Consider the following 25,210-nt stretch of genomic DNA (forward strand, 5'->3'; position numbering starts at 1 on the left):
CAACAACTTCTTCTCTCCATCTGGTACCTCACCCTGTCAGTGTTCCATGAGACGAGACACAAAATACAGCAAGAACTGCAAACCGGAGAGAGAAAAGAAATCCAGATAGAAAAAGAATCTAGATGATGTTTTGTGTCCAACAGGCAGAAGCGATGTCTGTCACTCAAATGACAAACACAACCAGACACTTTGGTCAACTGAGAAGACAATGCTGCCAAATAATCAATGAGGAAAATAGAATTTCAGGGAGAACTCTACCATCTAGTGGTCATTAGGGGCAGTAACAGAGCCAATGCAATATCCTAAATCAAGAATTTGGCATTGGAAGATGTTATCGATCTATCTATCTATCTATCTATCTATCTGATTGTGGGCAGTGTTTTAAAATTCTTAAATCAGTACAGCAATATTAATGCAAATTGCAATGATAAAATGCAATCATTAATTGTTTTTTGTTTGTTTGTTTTTATTTAAAACAGCTTCAACATTCAATCCATATTCAACACATTTGACCATTTTGCTTGAGAAAAAGGCAGTAGGGAAGCACCCAACATGTCTTTCAGTGACCATTATCCAGTTAGCAACACTTAACATTTTGGACTTTCAAAGCATCATTTTGGCGTCTTTCTGTCTTCCCTTTGCGTCCTGTGTGGGCGGATGTGTGGGTGGGGCCAGTTCCTGGACTGGAAGTAGCCCCTGAGTCCTTCCAGGTCGACAGCGGGGAAGTAAGCACCGATACGTTTCCTCAGCCACCACTTTCCCTGAGCTGCGCTGGCGCTGCCCGGCTGGCTGAACTTATACTTGAAATGTTCTCCTCGGATCCACCTGGGGAAGAGAAGAAGGAAACCGAGGGAAGGATGGAGGAGGAAGAGGAGGAGAAGGAAGAGGTGGAAGGTGGCTTGACTTTGATTAGCATCACACATTCTTGTTGTGTTGGAGAATGCAAAACATGCAATTGTAGAACAGAGCATTGTGATGAGTTTGACTTTTAGGCCTTCGTGCTCATCAAATTTCATGAAAAAGTGATTTTCTATGAGCTTCTTACAAGCGTGCGGCCTGAGTGTACCTGGGAGTTTGATGGTCCTGGAAGGGGTTGTGGTCCAGCAGGGAGAGCACTGTGCTGTCATTGGATAGCAGACGTCCCGCGATGTGGATCACCCACTCACTCTGCTCATAGGTCTGCATGAACACATGATCCGCTGAGGTGTTAGATGGATAAAAGTGCAGAGAGGCATAGAAAAAAGAGCGGCAACCGGGTCAGACTGATGCAGAGGGCCGAAATATTAATTAATGAAAATCCAAGAAGAGGAAAAAGAAGAATCAGAAAACCAGTTTACTGTAGAACGCTGAAGGAAAGGACCGACAGGAATAGACATTACTGTGACAAGTGGGTGAAATACTACCCTCTAGTGGCTGCAAACAGTAGGTACAAGTGTAAAAGAGAACTTCAAGGAGAAAAAAAATATTAAATATAAATAAATAAGTTATTTTAGACCTTTTTTTTCTTACTTTTTGACCTTACAACAGCTTAAAAGCTTCCTTTAAACACACTCAGAAAAACTTGATCTCATCTAGCATCTAATATCTCCAGAAGGTGAAAAAATGGTTTAACTTTGTTTGTTTTCTTTAACACAGTCAAGCTGTGAGGCAACAGAGATGTTTGCACAACTGAGAAGCTCTGTGTGTTTGTTCGTAAATTCCGACAACAGAAATTGGAAAAATCCCAAAGGCACAGATTTCGGCTGGAGCGACTTTCAACATATGTTACCTGGAAGGCAGCAAACCACATGAGCCAGTCCAGCCGGTAGTGGTACGGCGAAATGAGGCACGGCCGTCGGTAAACATCTCCTGGCTTGCACAGGAACTGGTACTCCTCCCAGACCGCTGCAGGGTCCTTGGGATCCTGGCTCAGAGTGCCCTGGAAAATCACCTCGGTGCGCTCCTTGGTAATGCTGCGGGGAGACGGTGGAACAAGACAAAATGAAAACAAAGCAAATTCTCCACAGTGGGACTCCAACTGCAATGTGGATGGATGAGAACACCTGCGATGACAACAGGGGGAACTTCAACCACTGTGGATGGACGGCATCTTATTTTAGCTCAAAGTGGGTGCCATTCTAATACTTAAGACATCTCTCATCTCAGATGGAACAACGTAGATCTTCAGAAAACACCACATTTAGCTCTCTGTTTACGGCCTCCAGCAAAAATCCCTTAGTGTTAGCTTAATGCTAAACTGGACCTTCCACACGTTTGGAGGGACACAATAACGAGGCAAAAATAAAACAGTCGCAGAGGGCAGAACATTTTAGGGAGATGCATCAGCGAGGCCCTCTGTGACATCACAAAGTACTGATTCCCACAACTGTGTGTTTGAGATAAATCTGAAAATGATCAGAATGGAGCCAGTAAAGGAACTGAAGAATGGACTTTTCTCATTTGTGAAACACATATTAACCCTAACCCTATTAAACATTAATAATGTGAGTTTTGTATGATTACATTAGCTTTAAACCTTTAACTCCCAATAGGACAGATAGGACTGCACCTGGATCTGTTGCCGACTGATGGAGACTGCCTTCTCAAATTTTAGTGTTAAATTAGTTTATGCAGTTAGAATTTTTGGAAAAGAAAACTTTGAAAGTTTTGTTGAGTTTGAAATTCAGAAGAATGAGTTTTAATTATACACCTTGATTGCTCTCGGGTACATGCACCAGCACTGCAAACACTCCCCCCACCCCTTCAAATTAGTTTCAAAACAGACAAAGTAGATTTAATCAGACTGGGTACTGAGTCCACTTTTAGGGCACACACCACCTGATGGAATGAATGTGGAACTACCCCCTTCACGTCATGCTGTAGATACCAGTGTCATTCTTTCACATCCCAGCATCATCAACCCTGCACATGTTGACTCTTCATGTCCATGAACTCTACCTGCCAAAGGCTCCGTAGGTGTTGACGATGCGCAGGGGGTCGAAGGAGGTGTTCATCACCTGCCTGGGACTCAGCAGGTTCATCACCACAGGAACGCTCAGGCAGCCAATCAGAACGCCCAAAGAAATGTTCACCACGCGACGTACCAGCATACCTAGAGTGGGCAAACAGACACAGACGACAGCTAATCGGTGCAGCAAAGGCTAATTTACGAGGCCACGAGTGGGAGGTGGTGGAGAGCTGTGTTTACTTTAGTGCCAACATTTAGATGATTTGTGCAGAAGCTTTTTGCACAAATCTCAAGATGCCTTCAAGGACGTCACAGTGAATGAGTGGACCGGAAGGAAAAGGTTTCTAAGGCAGCATGTGAAGGACATTACAATACAGCCAATACAGCGCTTTTTCTAGCAGAACCTCAATGATTAAAACAAATTGAGCCCAACATAATTCCAAGACATTAATGGGTGCGGCGAGCCCATTAAAGTTAAATGCTTTTTTAAACCACATTTTAACAAGTCTATATAGTATTTAATGGAAAAGAAACAACTTCAGTAATCCATTTGTAATACTTCACAATTCAGCTCTGCAGGAGCCAATATCCCCACTTCCTGTAACGAGCCTTTAAAAATTATTCAACCATTAGGATAAAAAGTTAGACTGGTATTTTAAGACTGATAAAATGAAAGGAGAAAGAAGACAACTGTAGTAAAAGAAACAGAACAAAAACCAAAAAAAGAGGCAGTCTGACAATTTTTAACACTACACAGTCTCCAGTGGTCTGGGTCATCACAAGTTCTGCCACTGTCGGCTGACTACCTTTGGTAGGCTGGTTGGTTTGTCCAGCAGCATCCTCGTGCTGTATCTTGAGCGCTGCCTTCTTGGCCCCGCCCCTCGAGCTAAACAAGAATCCCAGTGACGCATCATCGAAACAGGCCAGACTGGGGACGATGGTCAGCCAGTTCAGGAAGCTGAGGTTGCCACTGATGATCAGAACCACCTGCGGAGGATAAATTCACCTTCAGGAAATGAACTCTGGGGGTTTGTGTCAATGAAATGAAAACATTCATCTTAAACAAGTCTGTCTGTTTAATATGAACAGATCCACATTCTGGGTTTCTGTAGGGTTTAGCTTCCTGATCTGGAAATATACAATAACCGAAAATGAAATCAGGCTTTTCTCACTATAATCAACCAACCTTGACTGGATTCTAGATGCAATTTACCTGGAAAAGGACCTGGATGGCCCCGTTGACCATGCACATCCGCCTGCCCAGGAAGGTGAAGAGAGGGAAGATGAGCTCGATGAGGTGGTTTGACAGCGTCTCGAAGCGATGGAGCCACCACGGGGAGCGGTGCATGTAGTAAGACATGGGGTTGGGCACTGGCTGCGTCTGTCAGAGCAAGAAGCCAAACAAGTGTCTCAGAGCCATGATGAGAAGTGAAGAAGGCCTCACACTGTACAGCAAATGGAGCAGAAAACTGAGCTTTCGCTACTTTTACTGCACTAAAGGTTTCAAAGTGTGTTGTTTGTTTATGAATATTTAAGGGAGTGTTTGAGCACGGCGGCCACACGCAAACCTCACCGGCTGCCGGGCGAGGTGTTCAAAAACAAACATGGCTCTGGTATATGTTGGAAAACAGGATACCGCCATACTGCTCTTTTGTTTTTTTCCAATGTAGGGGAAAATGGTGGGTTCGGGGGAGCTCCCATAACATAACAGGAAGCCAGGGGGCAAAGCGGGCCTGCAAGCTCGCTAACGCCGCAACCGCCACACCTCGGCTGCAAACTAGCTGCGTTACAAGGGGACAAACCGCAGCGCACAAAACAGCAACTATGGCGAAGCGAAAGCCGGGCCACCCCCCCCCCACCCCCGTGAGTCAGCGTGGGAGGGGACCCGCCGTTCCTCGGGCACGTCTGAAAGGAAGCAGTGTGTCAGACGGGGGTTAATAGGGCTTCACCTGGCGCCAGTGGCTTCCGTCGCTCCGCGCGCATGTGTAAATCTCCATCAGCCCTCAGACCATTGATGGCTGAGGTTAAAGCAGGACGGGGAAAGTGACCCACCGCCGAATAAGGGCGGCACTGTGAGGCCATTTGTTAGGTGACGGCGCGTTTCCTAATTATGGCCAAACAACCCGAAATACCTGTCGGCCAGCGACTGAAAGAATTCCCTTCACAGAGTTTTTTTCTTAATATGTTGGAGCATAGACTTGGTCTCAGACAAACTAGGACCACATAACTTTTTTTGTTATCACTCATAACACCTCGCATGAACACAATATTCCATATTCAAAATTTGGAATCTTTAAGAAGTCCATCTATGACCGCAGACGATCACTTGGAGAGACAATTTGTGTTGTTCCAATAACAAATCACAATATTCAATTCAAGTTTTTCCTACATTTGTATTTGATGAAGTTTTAAAGGAAATGTGATGCTCAGTTGAGTAAGTGGGCCTTTAATAGACACCAAAGTGAAACTTGTGAAAGATCAAGATATGAATCCCCCCCGTCCCCCTACACACAATAAACACACAATAAATACATAATACTACTGATGTCTACCAGGATTTGTGCCTGTTTCAAGCACAAGTTTATATATATATGTATATATATATACATATACACACACACACACATATATGTATACATGTATACATATATATGTATACACACACACACACACACACACACACACACACACACACACACACACACACACACACACACACACACACACACACACACACACACAGGTATATACACAGTGACACAGTTACCTGACGAATTGTACTTGCAATGATATTTGGGTCACACAAGCCAAATATAAGGCAGCTAAATACCAATTTATTTGTATCCTAAATTATTAGGTAGTCCACTTAACGCTGTCCAAGAACAAGAAGTACGCTTCAAACTTTCAACCACCAGAAAAAAAAAGAAAGTGCTTGTACTTGCGCTTCCAACGTGGATTTGAGCTCTCAAGAGGAAGGCAAATTACTGTTGCATAACTACAATAAGAATAGCTAGCATAGGCTTTCATTGTATTGGCATTGGGTGGATTTTTTTTCCCTCCATGTGACCCCAGGAGGATCATGTGGATTAGAAAAATGTCAGCTTAGTCTCCAGTGACATCACAGTGGGGGAGGCAATGCTTCATGCTTTAGTTTCAGCTGAAGTATCACAATGAAAATAAATTAATTAAATGCAACACTTAATGATGTCCGCAGCCACAGAGATAAGCAAGCACCAACAAGACGTTCACGTGAGACAGATACTGTAGGTACAAGCCACTGAAGTGTAAATGAGGCACATTGTTCGGGTTTACGAGTAAAAACATCCATCTGCTCCATTTAAAATATAAACAATACAGACAATATAATAGTCTTTGGTTTTGATGTCCACAGGAATTTGGATTGACTCTATTAGTAAATTGCTCAATAAGGTTTGATTTTTGTGTAAACCGTCGCTGACAGGCATAATGTAGCCCAACATTTTCCTGCCTCACAATGTAATTACAGTAGGTCACTGCTGCTGGGAATTGACATCATCTGGTCTTGTCTTTGTGAGAATTTCTTTTTGTCTATGCTGCTTAAATTCCTTTTGACTACCAGAGCAAAACATTATGTTTTAAGTATACATGAAGAAACACATCCAGATATTTAATAGTTCTTTGTGCTTGTTGCTTCAGCAGTGGTCAAATCCTGACGTTGTAGAGTTTCCATTATAATGCATGTTGGAAATAATTTTCAGAAATCAGAGCGTTACTATTGATTTATGTGGTACAAAGAAAATGACAATAAAACGTTGAAATCACATGAGACTCACACTACACTGGGACAGTCCTGAAAGCAAGAATCAGGGCAACCAATGCCTGAATCTGAATGTGTGAAAGGGAGAGGAATCTGGTGACGGAAAGAGCTGAGATGGCACCAAGCCTTATTGCGCATTCTCCAACCAGACTGAGATGGCTTGGACAATGTCGTGAATACATCAGTCAAGGGATGCTGAGGTTGCAGAGGAAGAGCAAAGAGCAGATTTGTGGATGCAGAGATGGAGAACATGGAGTCAGTTGGTGTGAGAGAAGAGGATGCACAGGACAGAGTCAGATGGAGGCAGATGATTGGCTGTGGACATCAAAGGAGGGAACAGTTAAAAGGTAAAAAGAAAGAGGTTCCATTTGGGGGGGGGGGGACCACAGAAAATATTAAGGAGGGAAGTTCATTCACAAAGAAAGAGGAAAAGCAGAAGGAGGAAAACAAAAAGGTTTCATCCATTCTCAGACCTTTCTCTGTCATTCAGAACCCCATTTTGGAGCAGCACCGTATAATTAATCATTATCGCAGGCCGACAGACAGACAGACAGACAGACAGACAGACACTCCAGTTTAAACACTAGGTTTTTCTTTCACGTTTGACAAAGGAAAAACACAAGACAGCCACAAGGTGGTCTTAAAGGGCAGAATAACGATTGTGCTGTGAATTTCCTCTCTCACCATGGAGAAGTACCAATGCCCTTTGTGATGTCACAAACAGGCTGACTCCGTTTTACCCTACCTTTTTTTTTTTTTTTGGAAAAGGAGGAAAGCAAAATAAATTAAAAAGAGACTTTTCTCATCTCCAAGTGATTCAGTAACAAAGTCATAGAAGGACATTTTAATCTTTAATTTACGATATAACTCCTAAGCTGCAACCACTGCCCAGAACGTGCCATTCCCTCCAATGACAGCTTTTACTGTCACAGTGTGGTATTTTTAAGAAGCGTGAGTGCCATCTCCAGTCATTAAGTCCCAAAGAAGCCAGTGTATTCCTGTCTTTGCTAATTTCAGACGCGGGCCTTCCTGCTTTTACAGGCTGCCCCACAGGGTTGGTTAGCCTACTGGGGGAAAGAAAACATTGGGCGAGCACAACTTTGGCACTGCTGAAATTTGTTGCGTGCAATGTGTGGTGAGTTTGGTTCAGTTTTTACGGGTGTGTTTGTCACTATTCAGGACAGCACGCTGAGACCAAATGTTTTTTATGGCTGCGTTTAGCAGTAATAACTGCGTAATAACTAGTAGTTACATTAGTAATTAACTACTATGGTTTGTCAATGCTGTACAGCTGATTTAGAATGAGTATTTTCACAAACTGCAAATGTTGTGTAATAGTTTGACCAGCGTATCATATAGACAATATGTAAAATCTATGACAGACAGATCGATACCACTGTATCAGTTTAAACCACATTGACAACTTCTGTAGCAATACAAAAAAATCAAAGACAACCAATGGAATTCAGCCAGTACCTCATAATGGTAGTCCATGCAGGTGAGGTCTCTCCAACATTTGTCACCTCTGATTTTAATCAGGCCCTGAAAACACAAAGAAAACACACACACACACGTGTCACAGTTTACACTGCACTAAATCAAGCTAATGCTGCAGCTGTAAAAAAGCCAGACAGACGAGCATTCAGGGTGAATTGGAAAATCAGGTTAGAGACCAGATTCTATGTTTAGAAACAGACCAAAAGCAGTGCAAATGGGACAAGTACAGCTAAAGGTGGAAAGCGCGATGATAAACAAGGTAGCTGGGCTTCAAACGACGCCACTGAACCAGCACCATCTATGCGAGTCATTTCTAGATTTATGTATTATTAATGTAACCAGACTTTTGGATACAACCCAATCAAAGTAGAGAAAGGAGTTTCCCCTTTGCATATTAGAAGATGGGAGTGACAGTGTGGGGCACTTTTACTGACGTTGGTTCTGCGTCTGAGAAGACAGGGCAGCAAAGACCAGGAGGCCCTTGAAACAATGTCTGCAGGCTGTCTGTCTCTCAGTCAGAACAACCACCGTGATGAACGGAGGCATTTCTTCAGAAAAACCAAAATGCAATAAATAAAACACATTATTTTGCAGTGTGATAACTTCTCTAATGATGTGCGAATTGAAAATAGCAGACCCTTGACTGAAGGCATCTGATGGTTCGGACTGGATTCAAACGTGCTCAAAAGAATGACATCATTATCATTATTCATACATTTATTGACAGCAAAAAGTTGAGAAGATAAAGAAATGGAAATTAAGATCTATTCTTACTTACAACCAGCCGCACAGCCTAATACAGTGCCTTTGGTTGTTGACTAGCTGTTGACAAGCAGGCTCTAACCGTTATCACAGTGATGTGACACAACTTTGGTGGTTCAGCTCTAAAACTGCATGACTCCTAAGGTTGGTTTCAGACCAGGGGGTGATGCAACAAGCTTTCCTGTGTGTTGCTTGTTTGGAAGGCCGTTGCACTGCCCCAAATGCTAAATACACAATTTAGTCACCCTGTAATGTAATCACAACCTCTGTCTCGTTGTCTTCCGCACTGGTCTGTGCGCAAGACGGCAGCTAATGGATTTGTATTGTTGCTCTCACACCTGGAGAGAAACTAACTCAGCGGAGGGTTCCAAAGTTGCAAAGAGCGAAGTTGCTTTTTCTTTCAGACAAAATATCCCCAGAAACTCCATCAGGAACGCGTCCTCCACCCAGAGCCTGTGACTAAACGATCCCAGTAAATAGCTGTTGTGTCCTGAGCACGAGACTGTCAATATTGACACTTGAGCTCAGCACATGGTTGCGGTGGCTGAGGTGGCTGCTGGCGCCTCTAACCAGATTTAGAAAACCCAGGACATTTCATTATGATTATGACCCTGGCTGTTTTCCGCAGCTGTTGAGCATTGAGATGATGCGGTTGAAGAAGCTGCTGATAATCCAATCATGATAATCCAGTCATGAGATCCGAAAATGCCATCAATTACCATTACGACGATAAGGAAAAGGATTTGGGTTCCCAGTACATTTCTGAGAAAAATACCTCTTAAGATTTCATTAAGAAACTTTTCGAAACTCCCTTATTCTCAACTACGCAAAATTCAACCAGCCAAGCTTTCTGCCAAGTTCTCCATCACTAATATCTTGTGATAAACATGCTGAAGTTAAAACGACTGGCTCTATTGTAAAAAGGGAACATTCCTCAAAGCAAGCGGGCTGATAACTACAACCTGGGTGCTCCTGCTCAACTGGGGCTGTCAAAAATGCGCAGGAAGTTTGGTGAGTCACAGCGTTGAGGTGTGAGGGCTGGGCAAGCAATGGTTTAGTTTGGAGCCCAACAATGAGAACAGTGTTTGAAAAAGAAGGCAACAGGAAGTGTCATGGCAGCAACACAGCGGGGACTGATTTATAAACCCAGCACCGCTGGGATCAGCACACTGGCAGCCATGGATACAGAGTTTTTCCAGAAATGCTCCACTATCTTGATATTTACAGTCACACATTTGTGTGTGTCGCTGCATCTGAAGCCTGAGTTAAACCTCTACATCATCTCTCAGGAGAAGCCCAAGTCCTAGTCAGTGAACTTGGCCTACTTAGGAACATTTACCATCACTCCTGGGATATCTTGAGACATACAGTAGATGCAGATACTGTAGCTATTACAAATATGCATAATTGTTTTTGTCTGGTGGCACTAGAATTGCTGCGGTCTGTGGTTGCATTTCTTTAAAAAAAAAAAAATAAAGAAAATGCAGGTGTTCATCAGAGGTTCGCTGAGGGCAGAGTCTGTAAAAGATTACATTGCATTTGACCCAGTCTTTTGTTTTCCCGTTTTGCTTTGGATGCACAATAACCAAATACATAATTTCACCACTAGATGTTGTAGTTTTTCTCTGTACAGCACTATATAAACCAGCTCTCTCTGCACCTCACCAGCAACCTCCAGTGTAGCAGGCACTGAACCTTCACTAAGCCAACAGGCATTGAATGGACACAATGCACCCATCAATGTTCAGTGGACAATATCAAGTGACCATACTATTACGTTGAGAGGATTTATTTCCACTGTATTGTTTTGTTAATTTTGCTCAGCAGTTCCAGAAGCAAGGGAGGGGGAGGAGAGGAATATTCATTCACATACAGAGGACACTGAGACGTTGAATTCCACTCTGTGTCGTGATGCCGCTAGTTCAGGGGTGGGCAAACTTTTTGACTGGCCAAAATGGGATGTAAAATGTGACAGTGGGGCCGGAGCAGGAGCAGATGAACGGAGTGTTTCGATGACTCACCTCATAGGAGAAAAAATATATCATGTATATCATGTAGAAAGCATGTGCTTCAATGTCAATTCAAAATGAAGAAAAGCGTTACAACAAAATCAGTGTCTTTGAAGCACCACAGCATTTAGATCTTTATAGAAATGACTCTAGAAAAAGCGAAAAACGGATGAAATGGAGCTATTTTATTACTCACCATCGATATAATTTCTTCACGTTTGGCCGGCCGGATTAAAAAGCTTAACGGGCCGCAAATGGTCCCCCGGCCGTAGTTTGCCCGTCATGCCTGTGCTAGTTCCATACCAAGCAAAATATATTTTTGCTGAAATCTAATCATCTCAATATTGCATGCAGCTCCTTTAAGGTCACAGCTCTAAAGAAGCTGCTGGACGCACATGAGTTTGCCCCGCTGAATCTTGTTTAACTCATTGGTTTACTCGTCATTAGAGTCAGATGACGACAGAGGCAAAATAAAACAAATATTACATTGATAAGTCAGTTAGAAATATTGAGTCTTCCCCTTCTTGTTTGACTACTGAGCTCCCCTTGAACATATTAGTTATACAAATCTCACTGTTACGCCTGATGTTCAGCAAAACCGTTGAGTGGAATCTTCCCACTTTAGTCACCTTTCCATTACCGGCACCAACCACCTGGAAAATGATGCAAGCCAGCAGGACTGCAGCCTAAAATCTTAGCAATGGGCAAAGTGATTTGAAACGCACTCATGGAACTCATCCCAACGCCGACTTGAGCCGTTTCTTTTTCATTTAAGGTTCCATCTGTTATCAGACTGGTGCGGTCGATGGGTGTGACTGAAATACTCAGTAAAGCATCCTAGAAAGCCAACAATGAAGGTGGAAAAACAGCAGGACATTGTAATAGTGTCTTTGTTTATTGTATGACGTCTAGATTGAATTTTCTGACACACCAGCATGTGAGTGCCTCAAACTAGAAGTCTGACATTCCCGAAAGAACTCTTCAAACTTCTCCCTACGAATACAAAAGAATGGAAATCGCTTTTTTTCCAAGTCAGACTTGCTGTCAAGCCTGCTGCTTTACAGACTTCACATATTTAAGAGAACATTTTGGAATGTTTGGCGTGATACGCTGTCTTGCATGTACAGTTTAAGAAGAAAAACCTAGCGGGCAACAATTTAAGTTTTTAGTTTGAATAAAAGTGTGTCGGATGCAGGTCCAATGCTGATGGGGGTCATTTTGTCAGTTAATGTTCTTCTATTTTCTCAGGGAATATTATACGTATATCCTGTGATATTTAGTTAGTTGAAGTGCTTCTTCTTCTCTTTTTCTTTACATTCCCAACAGGGAAAAAAAAACACTGGTTTGTGCTCACTGCACTGATTGGCAGATAAAACCAAGCCTCGTCCTGAAGTCACCATGGAAACTCTCAAACAATCACACATATTGTTTAGATGGCCACATAGTTTGGTTGGATTTCCAACAACTCTGGCAGCACTTTCTAGCAAAGGCACAGCTCCAAAAAGTAACACTCTAAATTCAGAAGGGCAAACGCTGGAACATCCCAGAGAATCAAACTGGTGCAAAAAAAGAAGCTTTTAGTTCTCCATGCAGGAGTTGTGGGGTAGATTCTCTGCCACTCTATCTGCTTACTTAAGAACAGAAATATCATGTGTACGCTTTACAGAATCTCAAAACTGTGTTGGCACCATAATGTGACCACACAGACATGCGGTTTTGGCTGTAATTCAACTTTAATTATGCCATATTGTGTTTTGACAAGCAAAGCAGATACTTTTTGCCGTTTTCTGTCAGAGCCGGACTCTCCTGTTGCCAGAAAGGCGCCGCAGGGCTTTGATCAATTGCTCTAAAATGCAGCTCACTTTGAATTGGCAAGTTGTGCTGCTTTTGTGATGATACGTTTTAACATTATATATAATTTTATTATTATCTTATTGAATCTAGGCTAAACAAATATTTATTCATCTTCCATTATTTTAGGAAGGTGACGACAAGAGATATCTTCATGTTTAGAATTCTGAGAATCTCAACAAGGCTCCATTTGGAAACAATGAAATTTTTTTTTTTCAGTTATTAAAGGAAGTAAATGTAAAATTAAATGAAAGAGAACATAAACACAAGTGTAATTTATAAGGAAACCAATGGAGCTGACTTGTGTGAAAAGTGTTCTACTCACAGCTCCCAGCATGATGCGAACTATCAGCCACCTGAAGGTCCAGATGCTGATGAGCGAAGGGGGACAGCAGCGGGGGACCTGGGACAGGGTCCACAAAGGACACAGGAAGATGGCGAGAAAGCCCGTCTCCAGCAGCTGACTCTCCCAACCTGGACACACCACAGAGCGTCAACTGATGTAAAAGCCTTTCTCCGAGCAGAGGCACAACATGCCAAGAAAAGAATAGATGATTTCTCCGAGGCAAACTGGGTCCAGACCACAGTCTGCTGGGGCTTTACAGGGAACCAAACCCCAAACTCCAAGTCCATAATAAGGCTGCCTGCGCAATGGCCACATTTGTCAGCGATGAGTTGTTCACAGTTCAACCAAGACCATGTCCCTTTCAAATAAACGCTAAAATAAATAAATGATGTACTTGAAGTAAACATTCACATAGTGAGTTGGAAAATGATGGACAGAAACAACCCTAAAACAACCACATTTAGCGATATTTCTACTGCGGCTGCACAATATTTGGAAAATATGTGATATGGTTTAAGGTGGTTATGGTTGTGCCGAGTGTTGCGATGGTGATAAGATTCATGATGAATACAAAAACACTTAACACAGTGCTAACGCCCTTTTTCTTTTGCTTTCGCTGCTCATGTAGACCCAACCAAAATAGTTGCACACTAGCATCTAGTAAATTGTGCATGCTGATGGTTCCATGGCCAATACATTTTAGATACATTGTGCACATGTACATGTAAAATGTAGAAGCAGCTTATTATTTTAAACATGGTGGATGATCTTGTATGACAATCAAGAATGAAAGGGACATTCTAAAAATGCTCACACATGGGGTGCGTTCAGAGTTGTAGCTCATTCAGATTGAAACTGGATGGCTCGTTTGTAGTGTGAACAGTCGGAAATCACATGAAATACGATTGTAGTTTCAAATCGCATTTGGACAGAAGCGTCTCAGTAGCCCCATTCAAGCCAAACTCCAGGGTATGTATCGCAACAAGTCCATTTAGGTTTTGCTGCTGTCGCAATTATATGAATGGCGTCACACACTACGCTGGATGACGCCTCCGCTCCGACGTCGTTGCTACAGGAACCTGTCAGATGGGTCAATAATGTGGCCCAGTCTGAACAGAACCAGATCCCATTTGGACACTTGGTTAAAAGCAGTGTGGACAGATTTGAGAAGGAATCTGATTTGAATCAGATTGGGCTCCAGTCTAAACGCAGCCATAATCACATTATTTAATATAAAAGGATAGTAATATTTCAACAATCTTCCGATTTCTCTGGGGTGAAGGAAGGGAGTCAACATTTGCAGCTGGTGACCATTATTTCCAAAGAATGCACTTCCTCGTAAACCAAATTGGTTTTTGATGGATTTCTGCCGCAACCCTGAGTTCAAGAAGAAGCCATTGAAAGTCGATGGATGGATGGATGGATGGATGGGTTTCACCTTTAAAAACAGCTAGTAAACACAATACTCAAAATAATAATGAAATGAGCAAAGAGCTTTTTTGATTCTGTGTAACTATAGATAACTATTTCAAGTATGAACGCTGTCATCTGTGATATTATTTCCCCACTTGACTCACTCATGCACAATTCAGGAGTCAAGACATTTAACTTGAACTTTAAATCTGTTAAAAAAAAAAAAAAAAGACAAAAACAAAGAAGAAGAAAATGTAAAATAAAATGAGAAAAAATAAGAAAAAAATCTGCGTCACAGTCAGTGACAGTGACGCAGGCGCTGCTGCCACCAGTGTGACTACAAAGAGCGATGAGGCCACATCTGGGAGACAGAGGTGCATCGGTGGAGTTTTCACATGTTGAAAAGGAGCAGGATTTGTACGCACTGCAGGCTGACGCTCTTCAGTCTCTGGTTTTTAGTCTGGACATGGGAGTGACTGGAGGAGCTTAGTCTGCAGACTCAGAGATGGAGCATCAACCGCAGGCCACGCTCGGTCGAAAAGAATAAAAAGGAGTGAGGCACACAGAAAATGAAAGATAAAAATAAATAAATAGAATAAACAACTCCCTGACCACAGACAGTGCTGTGGCATCGCTGACTACAAAGTGTCATTAACCAATCACAGAGCTGACACCGTCTCCGCCGCTTATGTGGGCCGGAGCCACACATGCAGCCTCCAGTCCTTTTTTTTTTTTTTTTTTTTTTTATTGCTTTCCTCTCTGTGTATTTACCAGACTCATGAAGAAGCGAGGAAGCCCAGCTCTGCTGGAGAATGTTTACAAGATGGCTGGAAGCGGATTCTGATTAGAATCTGCATCACAGGCACAAAACCCTTCCAGAGTAAAAACAGAACATGTTTCCTCGGGATCAGCTCTTTGTGAACACATTCTTATCAACACTAAAGAGAACAGATACAGTGTTTACACTGTAAAAACTAAACAACGCATCACCTAGAGGATATAGATTTTATAGCTGGGGGTAAAGAAGTATTACTGCATTTGTTTTACTGGCAAGCCAATGAACCTGCATTCTTCAAATAATTGTTTGTCCCTGGAAACACACAACTGTTAAAGAAACGATATATTTCACACTTCTTTTTTTTCTGACCTGGTCCTTGCTTTATCGTGGAAAATTGTGAAACCTGTGGTGCAGTCTGGAGTTCACTTACCAAAGGAGTACCTGAAATAAAATAAAAAAACAAGTTAAGCATTTAACACATTTCTTTGATTATTTCTAAGCATTCAAGCCAATGAAGAAAAATGCCAGCAACACTGTCACTTGATGTATGCAGAGCAGTTACATTGGAAAGAAGACTGACATCAGTGGATCCCCTGAACATTTTTTGATAAGGGCAACTAAGTAGAGCTTATAATAATCTTAGCAACATTCACATGTCTGTCTTTATTTATTTTACTTATTCCCTTTTTCCCAATTTTTGCTGAGCGGAATTTCTTGGTATTCACTCTGTAAGTTACTGGAACACGGGGGCAAGGGTTCAGAAGGCTGAGACGAGAAGAATTACACGCTTTAACGCGACTGTGCAGTCAGCCCAGCCAGTAAGCAACGGGCTTGGCAACAACACAAACACAGGACATGGGATGTGACGACGGCAAAATTTCTGCACTTGTTCTGTTGGTCTCATGAGCTGAACTTTGCATGCGGCTAAGAATAGGCACTGAAAATATTGAATATTTAGTTCAGACGTGTGCGACGTCTCTTTAAAATAAATTAAGATCAAACACAACAAACTCCACAGGAATATGTAAGAAAGAGTGTGGTTGAAAAAGGAGCTTTTGTTTCTCATCAGTTGCAAAATCTGCACACTAAGGCTCATAAGAATTGATAAAAAAAAAAAAAAAAAAAGGGGGGGAGGGGGTATTGACGTAGGTGCAGCATTTTGTTCAAGAATTTGGTGAATAAACATAAACATAAACTTCACTTTATTTCCATACAACCCAGGAAGTTTGTATGTAGCGTGATGGACTTACCACAGCTGTCCTACATTGACCAGTGAGTGGTACAGTGCCCACAGCGTCGTCATGATCAGCATGTTGGCCATTCCCGTCACCAGGACGAAGGCAGACAGCGCCATCCCCAGCAGGGCGATGCCATCCAGGTTGGCGTCCATGTCGCTCCAGTCCAAAAACCACAGGATGGAGGGCGTGTACGCCAAGGCCGCCGCTCCAATCTTACCCCCGACATAGCGCTTGACACTGTTGAGGTAGTTCTTGCAGGGCATGAGGCCTTTCTCCCCGATCAGCTGTTTGTTCTGATTGAACGCAACGCTGAAAGCCACCACTGCAGAAAGAACGAGGAGGGAGGAAGTAAGTGACACTGGCTAAAAAAAAAAAAAAAGTTTTTCATTCACCTGTGAAGTCATCCAGATGACATCTTTTAAATGATTAAACTTAAAGGTCCCTGAACATACTCTTTTGCCATCTATGTTTGACTATGTCAAACCATCCCAGACACAGCAATTCCTGGTTGGAGTTGTTGTCACCAGAGGTGTTACTCCCTTTGTGAACTCACAAAAGAGATAAACACTTTCTGAAAAACAAAATAAGCAACAGAGGCCAATATCACTGGTGAAGTGAAGTTTGCATACTCTGGGACCTTTAACCTATTATACAAGAGTTTCTTCTTCTCTGGAAGATTCAACTGGAGTACAAACATAAGTTAAGATGGTCAAATGAAGAGAAATTCACACAGGCCACGCTTTACGTGGCCTCTCCGTATTGTGTACAGAGTGAGGGAGACGGGCAGGGTCTCATGTATAAAGTGACGTAAAACTAGTCTGACATCATTGCTGGTCAACATGGAAGTAACCCAGTCTGAGTCAGGCTGAGTCAGGCCAATGCTGTCCCCTAACATCTTTAACTACATGCAAAACACCTCAAGGCAGTTGTACTTGTGCAAATCTTCCTTATAATAGCAATACAATTTGCTTTTTTTAAAACAGGTTTTTTTTTTCTACCTTTACACGCCACATACAAAACGTGTCACGTCTCTAGTCTAGTGGAAGTGCAGGTCTAAAGTCCATTAAACTGATCAAACAGGTCACAAAACCTGGGAATTGCTTGCCATACAGTTTGACCAGTTTCACGTTATTGACGTGAAAATTTATACCGACATAACATACAAATATTTTTTTAATGAGGGTGTAGTTAGTGAGTGCCACAAAGCTGAGTTACAGACTGAGAGACAGACCTATTTGTATTGCTTTGACTGGCTGTGATGAAGACCACCGTTAAATGCTTAAAGGCTACAGCTGCTCAGAAAACTCACATATATTTTGCTCCTTGAAACAAAAAAAAAGTTTAAACTGGGGACGGTGGTATTCCCACTTTTAACATCAGTGACATGTCGACGTGCTTACAGTAAATAAATGCGACGGAGCGCAGCAGGACGATCCGAGTGAGCCAGAAAGTTCCATTCTGAAGAGGCTCGGGACTGCTGTGCTTGTCGGGCTCCCTGCTGGAGGATTCTGCTGCGTGCTCCTCGCTGCTGTCTGCAGCCTTCTTCTCGGTTCTGCTGCTCTCCACGCGTCTTTTCCTGACAGTGCTGCAGCCAGAGCCGCCAGTGGCCGTCGCCATGATCCCGGAACTGTTCGTCACGTGACCAAGCGCACGTTGACGTCTGCTCTTTTGTTGTTTCTTTGGCTGTATTTGTGCTGTTGTTATGTACATACTGTTTTAAACGGCTTCATATTCATATTCATATTCATATTATTCATATTATTCATATTATTGTTATTATTATTATCATTATTATTATTATTATTATTATTATTATTATTATTATTATTATTATTATTATTATTATTATTATTATTGTAGTAGTAGTAGTAGTAGTAGTAGTAGTAGTAGTAAGAGGAAGAGGAGGAAGAGGAGGATGAGGATGAGGATGATCTTTATCTGGCAAAATCTAACATAATGATAAATATTTCAAAAATATTTCAAAAACAATTAATTCCTGATAAAATTTAATTTTTTAAAGGAACTTTAAATCAAGAAACTTCTCATAGCAAATTTGATTGCCACTGAAGTCCAGAAAAACGTTTGGTTTGTTTGTTATCCAGATAACCCACATAAATTAAATCATCTGGCCACAAGAGACAGACATTTGAAGTATGAATGTCTGCTTATCTTTGTCGGGTATTCAACCGATTAATGTCGCACCCTGCGATTTCTTTATGTATTGTTTGTGCTCTTCGTGTGTTTGAAAGTTGAAAAGAGTTTATACCTTATTTTTTTGTCATTTGATTTAATAAATTCAGTAGATGTCTTCTCGTCACAGCCTCGTCAAAACATTTAGGAGGGACTACGGGCACCAATAGGACGCCCCCAATAGGAGAGGTGGAGAATCTATGATGCGCTGGAGAACCAGAGAGCCATCAAACTCACCCTGGCTGTGAAGCAGAGCGCATAAGAACATGGCTAATCCAAGGCACGAACAGTGGAAATTCATCTACTTTTACGTACTCGTATTATTTTCAGAGTAAACGGGAGCAATTTCCTCCAGAGTTGTGCAGCTGCGCACATTTCTGTACTTGGAAAGAGACGAGGCGGTGAAGTATTTCCCCCCCAATACGAAAGAATGACAGCAAGGAGCGAGTCAACTTCAGACTACCTACGGAGTCCAGCTGCCAGCCAGAGCTCCATGTCTCTGTGTGGGTCGGACTCCGAGTCTCCCACCTCCCCGGTGGACAGCAACAGCCAGGAGGCAGCGCGCACTGCCGGGATTACGCAGAAAACCGACGGTGGCGGGGAAGATGAGCGCTTCCCCGCCTCCATCCGCGACGCCGTGTCGCAAGTGCTGAAGGGCTACGACTGGTCACTGGTGCCCGTTCCGTCTCAAGGGGACAGAGGGCAGAAGAGCAAACCTCACGTCAAACGGCCCATGAACGCGTTTATGGTTTGGGCGCAAGCGGCGCGCAAGAGGCTGGCGGACCAGTATCCTCATCTGCACAACGCAGAGCTCAGCAAGACTTTGGGCAAACTGTGGCGGTGGGTACCGAGTCACACCTGAGTATCACCACAAGATAGCCATTGTTGAAATTATAGGGCGGTTACGTTGAGTTAAAAACCTAATTGTACCGTCCAAGGGTTAATTTGACTAAATAATTAAAATGTAATTCAGAACTGTTGGCGCACCAGGGTAATAGAATGTTCTGTAACAAGTACAAGACCTTCAAAACTCATTCAAGGAAAATATGGGTGAACGACAAATCGACGGTCTAATCATTGAAACATGTTACATGCAACAACACTTACATTAGAAAACATTTGATTGTTAAAAATAAAGAAAAATATTTTAAGTGGTTGTTTTTGCTCTGGTACCTTTTTCTTAGTCATGACATCATAATGGAAACTAGATTAAATGGTCTGACAACAGTTAAAGCGTTACTGGAATCCACTTTCTAAACATAGACTCACTGCCAGATTGGAAGCTTTTCTGGATACTTATTGATCATTTGTACAGAACAGCACCCTGCATAATTAAGAACCTTGAATGTTTATGAATAATTATAATATGTATATATATATATATATACATATATATATATGTATATATATATATATATATATATATATATATATATATATATATATATATATATATATATATATATATACATATCATACTTTGATACAACCATCTCATCACTCTAATGTGATGTCATGTCTAATGTGTCACTCCCTGTTTGGCATTTCCAAGTACATGCTTGTTATTACTTTTTTTTTTTTCTTTTTTTTTTTTAACTCCATGTTAAACACTGTTCAGCAAACTGTTATAAAAGTTTTTGCCGGAACGTAATAAGACGTTTGAAAGATGGGGCCCGCATCTTATTTCCCTTAGACTCCTTTCTGAAATGGAAAAGCGTCCCTTCATCGAGGAGGCGGAGAGACTGCGGATGCAGCACAAGAAAGACTTTCCTGACTACAAGTACCAGCCGAGGAGACGCAAGGGCAGCAAACCAGGACAGGCGGACTGTGGAGCTGAAGAGGTTGAGCAGCAGCACCAGCAGCACCAGCAGCACCAGCAATACCAGCAACACCAGCGAGGCTTCTACAAGACAGAACCAGGAGTGTCCAGGCTGCCCATTGCAGGAGAGGCACACCACCATTATCACCAGGACAGGACAGGTGAGATCAACACACACATGGAACAGGTGGGCTGGGTGTTGGTGGTGCATCTGTATTCATTTCAGAATGAATAGAATGCGTTGGGCAGCCCAATCCAAAAACACAACCAAATAAAACTTGGAAGTTGGTCAAGCTAGCTGTCAACTTGCATGGCCATATTTCTAAGGAAGCCCAGTGTGGGCAATCCAGCCCGCCTGAGAGCGCATTACATAATTAGGGTGACTGCTCGCATCTTTAAATAAACCAACGAAGAAGAAGATGGAAGATGTATTCAGGTTTGGGTGCGCACATGGATGTAGGCCACCATAGGCCACTATAATACATCCACAGCAGGCCACCGTGGTTCTCGGGTATACCGAGGAGGGAGAGGGAAAGTGAAAGACGCTGCAATCTAAAATGTAGCAGCTTGATGTCGCTGTTTCTTCTTCAAAATCTCCAAATATTACACACTTAACCTTTAATTCCCACTGGATTGGTTATGGCAATTTACACGGGAACTTCGAGAGTTGGACATGCAGCATTTCAGAAGATCAATCTTCTTTTTTCCCCCCCAAAAAAGTAATTAAATCACTGGGATTTCTTTGTCCAGGCCATCCTCACGGACCTCCAACGCCTCCCACGACCCCGAAAACTGAAGTTCACGTGTCAAACAAACACGACGGCCAGCGGCACCCAGACGGCAGCAGTGGCCCTGCGGCCCCTTCTAACCGCCAGAACATCGACTTCAGCCATGTGGACATCTCTGAGCTCAGCACAGACGTCATCGGCACCATGGACGGGTTCGACGTGCGCGAGTTCGACCAGTACCTCCCTCCCAGCGGCCTGGGCTCTACCGCTGCACCTCAGCCAGGCGACAGCAGCCCCTCCGGATCCTTCGCCCTCCCCAAAGCCCACTTTCAGTCCCACAGCATCCCGACTTGGACGCCAAAAAATGGCGGGGCTGCCTCCGGGACGAGAGCGCCCTCTTCGGGCCGGGAACCGCGTGGTCACGAAGACATCGGCCCCAAAACTCAGGTGAAGACGGAGCAGCTGAGCCCGGGGCACCACAGCGGCTCCTGCACCTCCACACCTCCGCATCCCCCACCGGAGTACCCCTCCCTCGGTTCCACCGCCGGCCCCCCTTGTGTCTCCTCCTCGCCCTGTGCCATCCAGTCTGACTACACTGACCTTCAGAGCTCCGGGTTCTACGGCGCCATATCCGGCTACTCTTCCCACCTGTACCAGTATCCGTACTTTCATTCCTCTCGCAGGCCGTACACGGCACCGCTCATCAACAGCCTGGCCTTGGCGCCGCCTCCACGCAGCCCCCCCTCGGGCTGGGAGCAGCCCATATACACCACGCTCGGCAGGCCTTGAAGATGGGAAGCAACCCCAGAATGTGTGTCCATTTTGACGGACGGAACAGCTGGAGAGCAACGGTGACGATTTGAGGTGTACAGATTTCTGCATCGCAGTGCCGATAACTGAATGAGATTCATTCTGTCTTCATTTAACATATGCAATTGTTGGTATTGTTGAAAACTACATCCATTAGTATCATGTGTCTGCGATAAAAGAAACATCCCAACAACAGCAGTGGCAAGATTTGTCGGGCAAAACTTTAAATATCACGGATGACTGTTATATTTGTTAAATTTAATTGGAATATGATTTGATTGACAAATTCAGTTTTGCTTTGTGCAATACACAGAAATGTCCCAATAAAACTGGACAGAGAAAATGGATGTTTGCCCACCATAAGTAGCAAACACAGACGACAGATATTTTAATGTTTCACAAGATTTCACAATTTATCGTATCAATGAAAATTGTTTCTTTCAACTTCGAATAAACAAAGGGCCGGCCATATATGTGTATTATTATCAATGAAACAATGACGTGCTGTCTTGAATCTAAGGAATGTCTGGTTTTATCTCATAACAATTCCACCGTGGAATGCATAACTAGCAATGAGACTGAAAAAATAAGTGGGGGAAAAATATATATTCTCATGTCTGTCTGTATGTGCTATAATCTCACAGTGTTGAGATTAGATTGGCTCTGGCGAAAAGAAGGGGGGATAAAAGACACACTGTCGGCATGATGCCGCTGAAAATCTTTAGTTTCTGCTCTGTCAGGAAACGCCATCTTTGGTTTGAACTGAAATAACTAAATTTAGACCTTGAGTCCTGCAGTGGGTCGACATAATGCTCAACAGTGAAACTCCTTCATCGCTAAAGATCCCCGTCTTGAAAGTTCCTGGCCCAGATGGGAGCACTGTCCTCTGAGAAAGGTGGAGTATTTGAAAAAGGATTGAAAAGAAAAGAAAAATGTTTTTTTTTTTTAAATACTTGAGAACCAGATTTAAACGTTGGTTTCTGTAATAGAAATGTGGTGAGTTCCTCCCAGTGTTCATGGATCCGGGCCAAAATTCTTGCAGTCAAAATGTGTCAAAAAGTCAGTACTTAAATGTGATGAGTCATTTTAAGCTGTATAAATGTAGCCCTGGTCTTGTACTGGTACTTTTAACTTGAGCAACAAGTACACTGTCCTTTATTTAGAGCCATGTGTGAGCTGCCCACATTTTATGCTGGTTATTGGTTACTACAGCGTCATGATGGATGTACCAAGTAGGTTTGCAGTAGCACATGAATGAGCTTGCAGCTGTCCAGTGATTCTTTGAAATCCGACACAGCCATTTTACGGTTAAGCTAAATAACTAGCTTACAACTGACATCAAGCTGCTGTCTACGTTAGAAAAGGACAACGTGAATCAAAATACATTAAAAAGGCACTTATATTATTAAGAACTTTCATGATCCTGGTAGAATAGTCTTGGAAATGCTTTGCTACATCCAAAGTTGGTATTACTCAGGATAGTTTCTCCCTGAGATTCTTTTTGGGTCATTCTGCGAACCATTTGCTCTCTGCTGCTTCACTTCTAGTTTGTTTCCAGTCCAGCAGCTGTTCCGGCTGGTTTTCCTGTGAGGAGATTAGCTAATTTCACAGTTGCAGCTCTAGCGGCTAGCGTCGTCCGTTGGTTTTTGATGGACCTAACAGCTGGACTGGCTTGTTCCCAGGCAACCGAATTAACCACAGGAAGCCCTCCATAGCGAAAATGAAAAGGTTTCAATTTACAAAAACCCAAGTCTGACATGGATGTGTTTTAAACTGAAAATAATGAATGTCAATCCTGTAAAAAATATGTGGAATATTCAAATTGAGGCAGCAGTTTTACTGGCGCTGGATGGGTTGCTACCAGGTCCCACCCTTTTTAAATACTTCCTGTCGGCCCACCGTTTCTCAGTGCTTCACTGTCCGACCAGCTCAACATGACAACTCTGGTTGCCAACTACAGCAACAGAACCAGACAGGGGCAACATTGACTTAGCCATGACTCCCAAGGGCCGCAGAGCGACTGCACCTACGAAGAGGTTTGTGTAGGAGTGGCAAGATCATCAGGTGACATTTACACCGACAGACCAGTTCCTGGTGGGAAGGTCCAGCTTTCTATATAAGACACTTGTTTTATGAGAGACGGATGAGCTCCACCTGCTATAATCAAATTAATGTGCTGTTTAATGATAAAAATAGACCCTATTCGAGAAGTTATTCCATGAGCCCTTGCCAATATGTTTTCATGATTTTTCTTTTATTTTCAACTCGGTTTGCAGTGATGTTGCTACCTGTTTCAGAGGTAGAGTTAACGGCAAAACACCTTGGAATAAAAAACCTCAAAGATACTTTTAATCTAGAGTTAGAGGGTGGGCACAAGGTAGGTAACATGAATCCTCATACTTGTTTATAAAACGTTGTCTATCAGAACCACAGAGGAGTAGAATTAAACTAGCTATCTGATCACAGCGTCCTGCCAACACACTTGTGCTTTTATCGTCTTGACAAACTGAGGTTTTATTTGGCCTGTATGAACAGGAGACAAAATAAGGTATCATCTGGCTACCTTGGGGGTGCAACATACTGTTACTGGGTAAATACCATATACATTGTGCCAAATGGAGAAATTGTACGCCTTCCTTCACTGGATTTATGAGCGAATTTAAGTTGGTTTTTCTCATGTCTCAAAAAAGTAGATAATTACAGAAATGCTTGGAAAATAAGTTAAGTTTTAATTAAGTTATTTTTTAAGTTTTAAGAAATAAAAATAACGAGCAATATGCTCCATTATGTGGTTTTAAGTGTCTTGTTTACTTTGTAACTCATATGCACCTTTTATATTATTTTATTTACAGTATTTTGTTTTTGTTTCCTTTGTAAAATGCCCGTTTTCATTTTTTTTTTTTTTTTTTTTTACATTGTATTTAATTTATCTGTGTTCGTTATCCTCTTCGACAATTTGAGAATTACTGTATCAGTTTCCTCCCTGTGACATCGCACATTTCCCAAGCTGGATGTTTTTGCACACA

The 25,210-nt window shown here is 42.6% G+C and overlaps 2 protein-coding genes across 2 annotated transcripts; one reads left to right on the forward strand and one right to left on the reverse strand.

Moving 5' to 3' along the window:
- Positions 1-445: 445 nt before the first annotated feature.
- lmf1 (lipase maturation factor 1) lies at positions 446-18,275 on the reverse strand. The gene is made up of 11 exons (XM_076033834.1): positions 18,038-18,275; positions 16,650-16,959; positions 15,830-15,840; positions 13,188-13,336; positions 8,220-8,285; positions 4,161-4,328; positions 3,754-3,934; positions 2,938-3,091; positions 1,769-1,952; positions 1,067-1,179; positions 446-825 (listed from the first exon to the last, which is right to left on the reverse strand). Exons 1-11 carry the CDS (start codon positions 18,252-18,254, stop codon positions 612-614), a joined length of 1,767 nt encoding a protein of 588 aa, XP_075889949.1. The 5' UTR covers positions 18,255-18,275; the 3' UTR covers positions 446-611.
- A 760-nt stretch (positions 18,276-19,035) lies between these two features.
- sox8a (SRY-box transcription factor 8a) lies at positions 19,036-22,673 on the forward strand. The gene is made up of 3 exons (XM_076033835.1): positions 19,036-19,667; positions 20,521-20,807; positions 21,397-22,673. The coding sequence occupies exons 1-3, from the start codon at positions 19,258-19,260 to the stop codon at positions 22,161-22,163; spliced, it is 1,464 nt and encodes a 487-aa protein (XP_075889950.1). The 5' UTR covers positions 19,036-19,257; the 3' UTR covers positions 22,164-22,673.
- Positions 22,674-25,210: the final 2,537 nt, after the last annotated feature.

Source organism: Nelusetta ayraudi, unplaced genomic scaffold (assembly GCF_046127955.1).
Source record: "Nelusetta ayraudi isolate G7.1 ecotype Tasmania unplaced genomic scaffold, CSIRO-AGI_Nayr_v1 ptg000042l, whole genome shotgun sequence".
NCBI classification, from domain to species: domain Eukaryota; kingdom Metazoa; phylum Chordata; class Actinopteri; order Tetraodontiformes; family Monacanthidae; genus Nelusetta; species Nelusetta ayraudi.